This window comes from Triturus cristatus, chromosome 8 (assembly GCF_964204655.1).
Source record: "Triturus cristatus chromosome 8, aTriCri1.1, whole genome shotgun sequence".
Taxonomy (NCBI): domain Eukaryota; kingdom Metazoa; phylum Chordata; class Amphibia; order Caudata; family Salamandridae; genus Triturus; species Triturus cristatus.
Window position 1 is genome coordinate 1,456,679,698 of NC_140591.1, and position 12,412 is coordinate 1,456,692,109.

General features: G+C 42.1%; 1 protein-coding gene across 2 annotated transcripts in view; it reads right to left on the reverse strand.

Moving 5' to 3' along the window:
- Window positions 1-151: 151 nt before the first annotated feature.
- The window catches only part of CAPN5 (calpain 5), a 555,036-nt gene continuing 542,775 nt past the window's right edge, over window positions 152-12,412 (reverse strand). For both annotated transcript variants that reach the window (XM_085623260.1, XM_085623259.1), the window contains exon 13: window positions 152-4,381. In XM_085623260.1, coding sequence (XP_085479386.1) covers window positions 4,199-4,381 — 183 coding nt within the window. In that variant the 3' untranslated portion in view covers window positions 152-4,198. The remainder of the gene's footprint in view (window positions 4,382-12,412) is intronic.

Here is a 12,412-nt window from a genome sequence, read left to right on the forward strand (position 1 = left end):
GATCATTTTTCTTACAAATATCTGGAAATTGAATCCTTTAGAACAGTTTATAATATTCCAATTAAACCTAGTACACCGGTGCATTTTATGCTTTCATCATAATGAGGTACTGGCTACTATACATTTGCCAACGTAATAACCACAAAACAAACTCTTTCAATAATTTTATTGCATAAAACAGGCATTGACAAAGCATTTAAAAAAGGTCATACCATAAATCATAGTGACTGCAAAGTTCTGGTTTGACATAAAACGATGCTGTATTCTCAGATTATTTCCCTCAGGAAAAACAAATTAAGAAATGCTCAACTAGTTGTAAAAGTGGATAACATATTTAACAAACCTTTAAACAATTCAAACCCAACTAAACAAAATACATAAAAAATATATTTATATTGAATTTCATGAAGAATAAAAAAAGATCATGGAAATTAATATTTAAAATTAATCAGTAAGAGATTTATGCCTTCTAAATTAAGAAAGAATTAGTGTCACATATTTGGCATTTTGGTCCGTGGATAACATGTGGGAGGCACCATTTCCTGCACTAACACGCTTATTTATTATGGCTTGCTTTAGTTTGATAAATATCCAAAGACAGACTTTTGTAATAAACCATATTTGATTGTAGTGGTCACAGCTTATAACCTGGGTGTTTGCAGGAGGAAGGTGTGTGTTTTTAACAGTTTAAAAATTAGTTTGCAACTATATTAACAAAGATAGCATATGGCACTTTTTTCAGTGTATACGTAACACTTTTCAGATTTCATAGCATCCAACTTTTTATTTTCTCCACTTCTGCAAATAAGAAGTGATACTGTCAAAGCTAAGCTGCACTGTTCATAAAACCACTGCATATTTTCACCTGAAAATACGGACCACTTACGAAGGTTTGTTTTCTACAAAATAGTGGCATTTTTTTGCAACTCTATGCAATCTTCATGAACTTCATAAAGATTGATAAGTATATATTTTTTTAAAACAAAATGCTGGAGAAACCATCCACAAAAAGTTGTTTGGGGAGAAAAACACCACAAAACTCACTACTCTTGGTAGATAAATTACCTTGGTACATTTTTTTTTTAGAAAATTCTTTTTGAAAAACATTTTGTTACAATAGGACACTGCTACAGCTGTCCAAGTTCGATAAAGTTAGGACTCTCTTCGAAACTTCACTAAATGCGTAAAATGTCAAGTTTGCCGACTTGTCCTGAGTTCAAGGCTGTAATTTAAAACGATGTCCACCCCTACTGAGGACCAGATATTTTTTGCACATATTCACCTTCCTCAATACTAGATCATAATAAAGTTGTCCGAACCTGAGCAAAGTAGGCGATAATCACAATATGGAACGCAACACTGAACACAGAGGGTAAAACTGTTCAGCACAATATGTGCTATGTTTTCAAAACCCCACTTCCACCTCCACTCCAGTACAAGCCTTTGGGAAAGGCAATTGTGATTTGTGGCTTTCTTCAAGATTATATTTAATATAACGTTATTATCAATGGCAACATTTTATGCAGGACAGTTTAGACTTATTTCTCTATCAAAAATGCTTATTATCCGCAATAAGTGAATTAATGCATGGTTTACTCAAGTGTATGTACATATAAAAATGTATGTGTACAATTACACCAATTGGAAGCCATCCTCTCGAAATATATCCAAAATCAAGTGGCCTATGAAAGCTTGTCAATCGAGATAAAAAAAATTTACTTTAAAATGTATAAAGTCAAGTTTATGCATGGCAGGTTTAAGTAATTGTTTTGCAAACAATATTTGCACGCATATATAAAGCATCGGACTAAAATATTGTGTAAACATTTGCATGGCATATATTTTCAAACGGAAGCGTTAAACATATTGTGGAATTTAAAGATGTGCTAAAGGTTTTTCTGGTGTTAGATTGTAAAAAGAGAACATCAGGCTCATAGAGGCATGAGGTACTGAAAGAGCAGCACATAAGAAAACCTTGTGTCACTGTTGGTTATAATAAGCTATCAATGCAAGACATGTATAAAAAATGAAGATTCAATGAACATTCACTTGCTGTTATTTACTGTTAATAATCAACTTTTTGCTTGGCTCCAATTCAAAAACTTTATCTAGCTTCTATTTAACTGTGTGTGTAAGCATGCATACTCCTGTCCTTCATTTCTTGACAAGTCTTTAACCCATGAACTAGGAAGTGACATTTGAGGTCATCAGAAAAGTGGTCTGTTGATCTATTAGAGCAACAAAGGTGCAAAGTAGTAGACAATGCACCGCTTTCTCAAACCTTTCTTGTTGTAATACATCAAAACACTTCGCTTCCTGCCCCCTGCTGATGTCAATTTCTCTTTCAAGGGTTGAAGGCAGTTTATGCACCATGGGTGATGAAAAACAGTACATAATTTTCTTTTAAAGCATATTGCCTTTTAAAGTTGCTCAAAGTAAGAGCTTTTAAGGCTATGTTAAGACACACATACATATTTTCATGTTGAGGTATTTCTACTGTATGTTGAGGCATAGGACATTGATGTTACTTTTAATTAAATAAATATCTCTTAAACAATAGATTACCACTCAAAAGTAAAACTTTCAATTTTGAGGTATTGGGAGCAGCTAACACATAGGGTGAATATATTTGATTACATTTGTATATGCATTTGCACATCCTACTACTTAATAGATTTTGGTACTTAAAGCTTAAAAACACTTGTTATTTTGAATTCCATGTCACCCACTGATTCCAGAGAAAGGTTTCCTCAAAATATACTTGAGTATTAACTTTTCTTACAATTTAATATTTTTTGTGTTATATTGTTCTTTAAAATTTTAATGATACAATTTAGAAGAGCGGGAATGAGACTCCTATTTCTATTGAAAACAACAACTAGATAACTGCCTCTTCTAAGTTAAGGAGATGGCAAGAAGGGAAAACCACAACAGCTTTAAATCACCTCAAGATTTACAATTAAATTCCACATAACCAGGTCAGATTATATTGCAAGCATCTAGGTTTCACTATGAGCCCAGCTTGTGACAATCCCTACCCTCACTGATAAGCTGGGGCATGTCCTGTGGATAACGAAACAACGATTGTTGTCTAAGATGACAGCATTGTTTTATAAATTAAATGATGCTCAAAGATTGAACAGCGATATTTTGAGAAGCTTTATATGAGCCTTTGCCTTACATTCAATATCAGTGACTGCTATTGTATGGCATGTGTAATATAGAAAACTAAAAAACTGATAGAAAGAGGTAAACATATAAACCATAGTATGACAACAAAGCCATACTATTATAGATAATTAAGAAGAATTTACCTAGAAACAAAACACATAAAAGGTTTCCCTTAGTTTAGTGCTGCAGAGATATGTTTGTATGGGGTGGCTCCAAGGTGAGTCAGACATTGAGTTATTCCTAGGTTTTGCTGTACCAGCCTGATGGATTCTCGTATTTGGAGTTATAATTTTTCTCTGCAAAGTTCTAATCCTACTTTTTCCATACCGCAATACTTGTAATTTGGAGTTCCATGCAAATACAGCATGGTAGCCTTGAAAATGTTGTAGACGCCACGTCTTTGTTCTGTTATTACTGATTCACAAATGAAGTTAGCCTCACCCTCATTTTATCATGTACACAAAGGAAAATAAACAAAAAGCATTGGCACGATTTAAAAACTAATACAACTTACACATTCCAGCTCAACATCTATAATGGTTGCCATGTTCTTGTTCATTCACTATTCATATTCTGATTTAAACATATAAGTATTATAAGTTACTAAACTACATGTCACATTAAACGATACAGCTATTTAAGACATTCATCCATTGACTTATAATTCTTCATTACATACACGTTTGTATAGAGAGGCAGATTATTTTTAAAAAACTCTGCCATTTAAGATAAAAACTGTTCTTGAAGTAGCTAAAATGACATGATCCTGTAAACAAATGACAAACATTAGATCCTTTTCTGGCTGCCAAAGAAAGACAAGTTGTTGTGTGAATCTGCACACTGATAGCAACTGTACAAGTTATTGGATAAAAGGATGCCATGCTTGAATAAAATATTGATTTTGGTTTTCTGAAGGCACCTCTTAGCATTGAAAGCCAGCGATAAGCTTGTATTTCATGGGACACATGCATAGTTCATATACTGACATCATGTATGGCACCAGCAGAATCTTCTTGGACTACTAAAATTAGATATTGGTGAGGATGTTACTGGTGGTCAGCTTCAAAACCACATGCCCTGGGAAGGTGTTGGTCTTTTTGCTGCTCTTGTCTTGAAGTTGGAGAGAATGTTGCGGCTGAAGGTCATTGGGGTCACCAGGAAGCAAAACTTGGCCCATGAACTCATCTTTGATCACGTTTTGGTTCCAAATCTGGAGACAAAAGATCAAGAAAGCATTCAGTTACGATTCACAGGTAAAAAACAAACAACTTCAGGGCAACATGGTTTTGTTCATCATAAGACATGTTCAGAACTTTACATATAAAATGCATGTGCACAGCAAGAGCCCCATTTTACACAAGTGAGAGAGACATCCTCCTATTACCTCAGACAACATCACTCTAATTTAAAAAATACACTAGAAACCCACATATTTCTTTCCCCTATTTTTGTAAACATATACCCGAGCCCTACGAACTTCTGTGTCTTTGGATAATCTGATGTGTTCAGGGAAGGCCTGAATTCTAAAGCCATAGAAATCATCAATTTTGAAGACACATAAGACATGCTCATTAACATCAGGTGGGGCATCTCTTGTGTGTCTTTAAATCTTTCTCTAAGGTGACCTGGATTTGCAGTGTGGCGGTCAGATTGCTCTATAGTGTGGGACGCACAACTTCGAGGGGTTTTTTTTCCTCATGATTCATCTGCCTGCGTTTCATCCCTTGCAATCCGCTAATACCTGCCTGCTCTAAGGGCCACCAGGAGGTACTGTGTGGGACGCGTTTTTGCAGTAATTCTAGGTAAAAAGAAAACAGTCAATATTCGATTTTTTAGGGATGGTATTTTTTAGCAATGATAGTGCACTTTGGATCACAGTTAATAATTATAATTGTCAATGTCTCTTTCTGCATCTTTATGTGGGTCAATTTGTTTCTAACAAATGATAGTTTTTGGTTGGCATCATCAGGACGTTGAACCTAGGGACAAAGAAGAATGCACTTTGGGTTAAAAGTCATAATTTACTGGTTATTCACAGAGTTTATCCTTGGGTTCTATATGCACTAACAAAGTGAACAGAGCAACATGTTTTTAGAAATTCCCACATAGTTCTAGTTTAAAGTTTCAATAGCTGGCATCTATGAGTTTCCCATACGTTGCTTATTCAAGGTGGGTAGCTCTTGGCAGATATGTGGAGTAACGCGATTTAGAACCTATTGCTAATTCCGTCAACTGTTTATTTTTTGACATTTGCTTGTGGGAAATAAGGACTAGGAGATGGTGTGTATTCATCTGTTACCTATTCTTGTAAAACATATAGGGCTGTATTATAGAATATGGCGCACTCTTCTTGTTAGGGCCGGGCGCACCTTTCAAAACGTGCACTTGGCACTAAGGAGAGTGTGCCATATTATGTTGAATGCGCTGCCTTCAGGGCAGCAGCGAAGACATGCTGCTCTGGTGGCAGCGCATTCAAGTGAAATATGAAGCAGCTTTGAAGCAGATCCGTGTTACACTGTGCAGGCGGCAACCTGCTGACACTTAAGAGGGATTAGAGAGTCCCTTGCAGACGCGGTGCAGTGAGTGACTGCACCCTGGGGCAAGGGGATGTTTGGAGGATCCATGGCACCCCCTTTCCACCCTCTAGAGGGCTGCCATCAGTGGGCGTACTAACAGTGCGCCACCTTTGTGCACCTATAATACTGCACGGACACAGAAGCACAGGGATTCCTTCATTTGCATGGGGCCGCGCCCCCATTCAAAGGAGGTAACACCATCAAATGATAGCACTGGCACTATATGTGCGCCAGCACTATCTGTTTCACAGAAAGGCAGCAGCAGCTCCTCTGCTATGGCGGAGGAGCGTCGCACCCCCTGCTTGAGTGGCTGGCAGCAGACTGAAACTGGAAATATAAGATGATAATAAAACCATATTATCATTTTATTTTTCTTTCTGCTGCAGGCAGCCAAGTCTGGGTGGGGCCATGAGGAGTTCAGGGGGAGTGGTGCACACTGTAAAGTGTGCATGAGGGGTTGTCCAGCTGTTTAATGCCGTCCAAACCATCATGTGCACTTTGATCTCTCTCCACCCGAGCTCTGTGATACAGTAGGGTGGAGTAGATGCACAGGCTCCTGGGCCCTGAGCAAGCATTAAACAAGCCTGCTCAGGCCTATCACGGTGCTGCTTTCAAGAGAGCAGCATCTTGATTGGCGTCTATGAGCCTGCGCAGTGTGCAGGGACCCCGAGGAGAAGAATCCTGAGACTACGGCCAGCAGCACAGCAGCAGGTAAGTGTTTTTTAATTTATTATATTACCCCTATGCCCCCAGCACCCCCACTTGTTAAGAAAACAAGTTGCTTCTTCAGAAATGGTTGCAAAAGCGTCTGCCGCCCTTTCTGTAATACCAAAGAGCCCTGGGGGCACGCAAAGCGGGCGCACATGCCCATTGCGCCCCCAGGGCACTTTGTATAATACGGCCCATATTGTATTGACATTTACTTCTCTTTGTTACTCTGCTTAGTCTGGCCATTAGAGCACTCGCCGTGTACACGGGTAAGGTCTCTTCTTATGGGTGCATTGTGTATTGGGTTCCTAATTGTTCAGCCCTTTAGAAAAGCGGGTGACTGCCTGAGGAGTCTCCAGTTCGCTGGAAGAGGAGGGCACTGAATATAGCTGTGCTTGGATCTATGACCTACATGTGTGTGCTAAGTTCTCAACCTGTAGACTGTCAGTGTAGAAGGAGAGGAACAGCATTAGGAGACCACCACTTTAGGGCATCTAGGAGAGTGTCACTTACAGTCTAGGATTATTCGATATCCGATACTTGTATGTCAGTGTGAAAGATTATTTCCAAATTAAAGATAGTGCCTCCTGTAGGTTGGCTTTTCTTAACAGGACTAGGCTGCATCAGACTGCAGCATTTAAAAGACTACTTTTTTGTGCGCATGAGCCCTGCATGTTTTCATTCTTCATTCAGAAAATCATTTTAATTGAGCTGCAAAACATGGCTGTACCCTCATGTTACACAATACGGTTTCACTAACTTCTCTGAGGAAAGATGTGCTAATGTTCCAACACAGTAAGGCCACTCAGCTGAGCCTCTGTTAACATGTCAATGTTATTTATGTGTAAAAGCGGTTCATTGTTTCTTTCTCTTGTGTTCTGCATTATTATGTGCACTATTGGCCAATGCAAGTATGTGACTGGTGCTGTGCAACTAACATTCAGTACTGTACATTTACGCAACGTCAAGTTATGAAAGAGTGCGTGCTTTCCTGGTCTAAAACTTTATAAAAGACCTGCGGTTGGGAAAACAGCCAATCTTTAGAGATATTCTGAATGATGCTTAGATAGGGTGACCTTTCTGTATTGAGAGCCTATTTACTGTGATTTGATTAACAGAATTCATTTTAGACATTTTGCTTTTAGCTTCAGAGTAGTGAGGGCTGGCTGGAGCTTTTCATGGACTTTAAATGAGACAGACCCTATGTCAGTCTGCTTGACACTTCGAGAGATGCTTTTGATTGAATTTGAATCTGCTAATTGCCTTGACGCAAAACAAATCTTTTCCTTTCTGTAAGGATTTGGATATTTCAATAATTTAAAAGAACTGGGATTAGCGTCTCAAGCTTTTTCCTTAATGTTATTGCCTGAATATACGATACCAAGATAACTCCCTTTCCCACAACTTGACCCCATAAAATGAGATGTGTTTGGGCATCAACATAAGCATGTGTCGGACACCTTGAGAGAGGTTAGGCGGGGTGCTCCATGTGCCCGCATGTCTTGGCCATCTTTGTTGTTCAGGATGGATGCAATGTTACAACTGTAACCATCTTTGGTCAGTGTGGCTTTCAGTAGTGTGGAGTGTTGGATATTTGGGATAGAAATGAAATACTCGGCTTGCAGCCTCGGAGCTTAAACTTAGATCTAGGGATGTACGGTAAGGTGGCACCTAGCACTTCTCATATTTTTCATGTGTATCCTCTTGAATTTCAAAGCACAATACAATAATAAAATCTCTAGTTAGTCAAGTTGTGTCCTTTAAGATAATGGGTTGAAGATGTGTTTTCTACCTAGGCTGGTAGGCAAAACAATACCTACCTTGTTCGTTGCAGACAACATGGTGCTGTGAGATGTAAATCCAGTAAACCTTTCACATGGGTGGGATCACCTACAGCCAGACTTTCTTTTGAATGGTATTTAAGTGAATTTGTCAAAAACTAAATTTGCATGTTTTGGAAAAGGAAGAACTAACTTCAATTGGGATTTTGAGAACAATTACGCTGGTGACTACTAGGTACACCTATTTAGGAGTTCTACTTGAAAGTACACTAACCTGTGGTTTCTGGGAAGAGTCGCACAGTAGGACTACCTTGACATGTGGCTTGACAAGATTTAACATAGGGAAACAATCTCAGTCCATATGTAGTCATATATGGTCCTTCCTTTGTTCACCTATGGGGCAGCTGTGTGGCTGTTTGGTATGATTTTGACCCTGATAAAGTGTAAGTAAGTAGTACTTGCAGAATGTTTTGTAATGATGTTCTTAACGTCATCTCTGTTAGTTCTATACTGTCATAAGAGGAGTTACGTTCTAAGAATTTGTAGATTCAAGTGGGCTTTGGTTAATGGGTCAGTTACTGCTGGACTTGGTGGTGAATAAACCTGTCAACCGTGTAGCTTGATTTTGATCCTGACAAAGTGGAAGTATTGGTGGCATGTTCTAAAGCCATTCCTGTTGAAGACACATAAGACATATGCTTTCTAAAATCAGACATAGGTACCTCGTTTGATGCTTTAATGTACTGTGGAAATATCAGGTTGCCTGGGCGGCCCCTAGGTCTTGCACTTACCAGAGAAGAGCAAGTGAGTGGCCCTTAAATTTGCAAGGATGGAGAGTTCCCACATGTTAACAAGTTACTAGGAAGTCTAGTCTCAAAATAGTTCAATGAGTAGAGGACGCTCATCTGCTGTCCTTGTCTAGGAAACTCATAAAATAGGGTATGCCAGGAACAATGGTACACATGCATCAAGCTAGGAAATAGCGAGTCCTTATTTGCGATTTTTAAGGAATCGCAAATAAAGAATCGCTATCTCCTATGCATGACGCAGTTACCGAAAATACACCGAATCGGTAAAAATCGCTAACCGTGTTAGCGAAAATACCCCCCAAAAATAGCTATCTTCTCAAAACACACATATTGCGATCTCGCAATTAGCGAGATCGCAAATAGCGAGATCGCAAATAGCGAGATCGCTATTTGCGAGTTCGCTATTTCCGAGTCACATTGGGAACAGCCTGATGACATCAGAACCAGGAAGTAACTCTTCCCATGGTGCAGTCTGGGTCCATAGGAAGCCAGAGCTGGAAGCAGAGTGCCTGTATAGAGCTGTGGAGAGGACTACTTGGCATCCAGACCACTGCAAATCCAGGAAATGGCCAATACAGCAGCAGAGGAGGGTGCAGGTGCCAGGAAAAGAAAACTTAAGTTCAGTGAGAGGGAACTGGAGTACCTCATTGAAGAGGTAGTGAAGAGCCATGACAAGCACTTTGGGAAGCTCTCCCTTAAAGTCCCAGAGGCAGAGAAAAGTCGGCTCTGGAACAAGATCAAGTTTAGGGTCAATGCTGTGGGTGTGACAACGCAGCATCGATGATTTAAAGAAACGCTGGTACGATCTGCGCAGCCCTGCCAAGGAGCGAATTGCCCAGAGGCTGAGGGAGGCAAAGAGCACCGGAGGAGGACCATCGACAGTCCCGGACAACACAGCCCTGGAGGACCTGGTGGAGGGCACAATCCTGCCGGAAGCTGCTGTGGGGGTGACGCAGATGGATACATCCGGCGCAGCCTGCAGTTCAGAAGGTAATAGGCACTATGATAAACCCATCAATATACATTATAATAGCGCCCATACAGTAATAAGAAGGCAGGCAGCTGTAACCAACCCCAGTTCACAGTCCATATACAGTTACTAATGCATCCTGGGAGTTGTAGTCCCCTGAACCAATTAGTGAGTCACATTGCACTTTGTGTGACCATTGTGCCCAATATGCATTACAGACAGCGAATACAGGATGTGAGAACATAAGAGCAGACATTATCACCATGCAGCTAACCATTATCAAATGAAATTTTAAACCTGCACTGTTTCACACCACAGGTGCTGAGGAAGGAGACAGTGATGGGAGCGAATGCAGGGAGAGCACCCAGTCCACCGCAGAGCCTGCCGTAGCAAGACCAGTCACACCTCCCAGGCACCCACACGACGCAGGGCTACAGTCCCTCCCATGCAGCCAATGGAGTGCCTTCCTGAACCGGACAGGGCAACTGCAGAAGGCCAGCCTCGTGTCAGGTCCACCACCACCACCACCACCACCACCACCCCGCAGACACCCGTCCCCACGATGCGAAGACGCAGGGCAAGGGGCCACACAACTGCACAGAAGCCATCGACTCCAAATGTCTGGGGACCCGTTGAGCTGCAGATGACAAGGGTGCAGCGCCTGCAGGCACGCCACATGGGAGCCATCAGCCTGCAAATGGCAAAATTGAACCGAAATCTCTCCACCCTGGCAGATCGCATGAGTGACCTCACTCAAGCAGTTGTGGAGGGCAACAGGGACACCAACGCCACATTGCACGAGCTCGTCCGTGTGATGCAGGAGGGACAGAACACAGAGCGGAGGAGGCATCGGCAATTCATGGGCCGCTTGGCTGGATTGACACGCTAGAACCACAAGTTGAGCAATGCCACTGCACTGCTGTCACGTCGGTCGGTGGCAATGCAGATCGACATGGGGCATTGTTGTGGGGACGTGGCCAGGGCCCTTGGCCAAGTTACCACAGCTGTAGAGCAGATCCAGGCTGGTGCAGGTGGCTGCAGCAATGCCACTGGAGATGAGGGGAGTGAGGAGGCATCCAGCGTGAGCAGCATGTCTGCGCCAGTCAGCACCGGCAGAAGGTGTAGTGCACGACGTTCTACACCTACAATTCCACCAATGGGTCAGGATGGCGCTGCAGGAGATAGATGCCTCGGTGTGCGTGGGAAGAAGCGCTGAGCACTCACATCCTTCAGGACAATTGGCCATGGTGGCGTAACCATGGTCAGGACATACAGAGGGATTGGTAATGGAGTCCAAAACATTATTCCTCATAGTGCCTCGGTACATGACGTGAATGTATCCTTAGCCTACATGTATGTTTAGACACACAAGAGTCCATTTGCAAGTGCAAATAAAAACTTTGCATATGATTAATGATCGTTTCTGTCTCATGATTACGTACCTTTGAAGTGATGTTGGGTCATGTGGGCACGTATCAACTGCCCCTCCGATTAGCTTGCAGGTTGCGGGTGTGGTGGGTGTACAGGGGGCTGATTGTCCGCAGTGCCGTGGCCATTTTTGGGTATGCGTATCGTGGGAGCTACGATGGGCTACATTGCACATGCTGCCACTATCCGGCAGCAGGTCACCGGCTGGTCCTGCATCGCAGCACCAGGTCTGTGCAGGATGTGGAGGCGACTCTTGACCTATCCAAATGTCCTTTCAATCACATTACCGGTCCTGGTGTGTGCTGCGTTGTACCGCTGCTCATGTTGGGCGCCTGGGTTCAACTATGGAGTCATGCTATAGTTCCTCACCGCGCATGCACTGTCACCTACAGGGTAGCGTGGAATGTGTATGTGTCTGGTTCGCATTGCCATTACAGAATGCTTTAATGTGCATGAGTATATTGTCTGACCTAGCAGGTGTCCCTCGCCATGTCCCCCGTGAATGCCAATGTATCGGAAGATGTATGGATCATTGATTCTCACAGGAGAATGCGCTGCGATGTCCGACATGGTGTCATTCACATTGCAAATTGGTTGGACGTTGATGGGGTGATGACAATTCCGGTTATGGAAGCTCTACTCATTGACTGATGGTGGACATATGGGTCGTGTGTGCAATCTAGGCATTCATATCACATTAGGGAACTGTGCTATTCAATATGAATGGAGTCTGGGTGGGTTCAATTCGATTTGGGTTTTGGGGAGGCTGATGTGGTCGTGGGTCTGAGTCATCATGGCACCCAGGAAGGATCTCCAGACACGTGAGAGGGAGCCTAGTGGTACCCCTCCCGCTAATGCCACTACCCCCTGGACACCTCCTGATGCAAGTAGGTGCAGGCAACATTACACCTGGACATGGGGACGGTTGGCATGGGTTCTCTGTGTTTTGCGCAGCACTGTTGTTTCTAA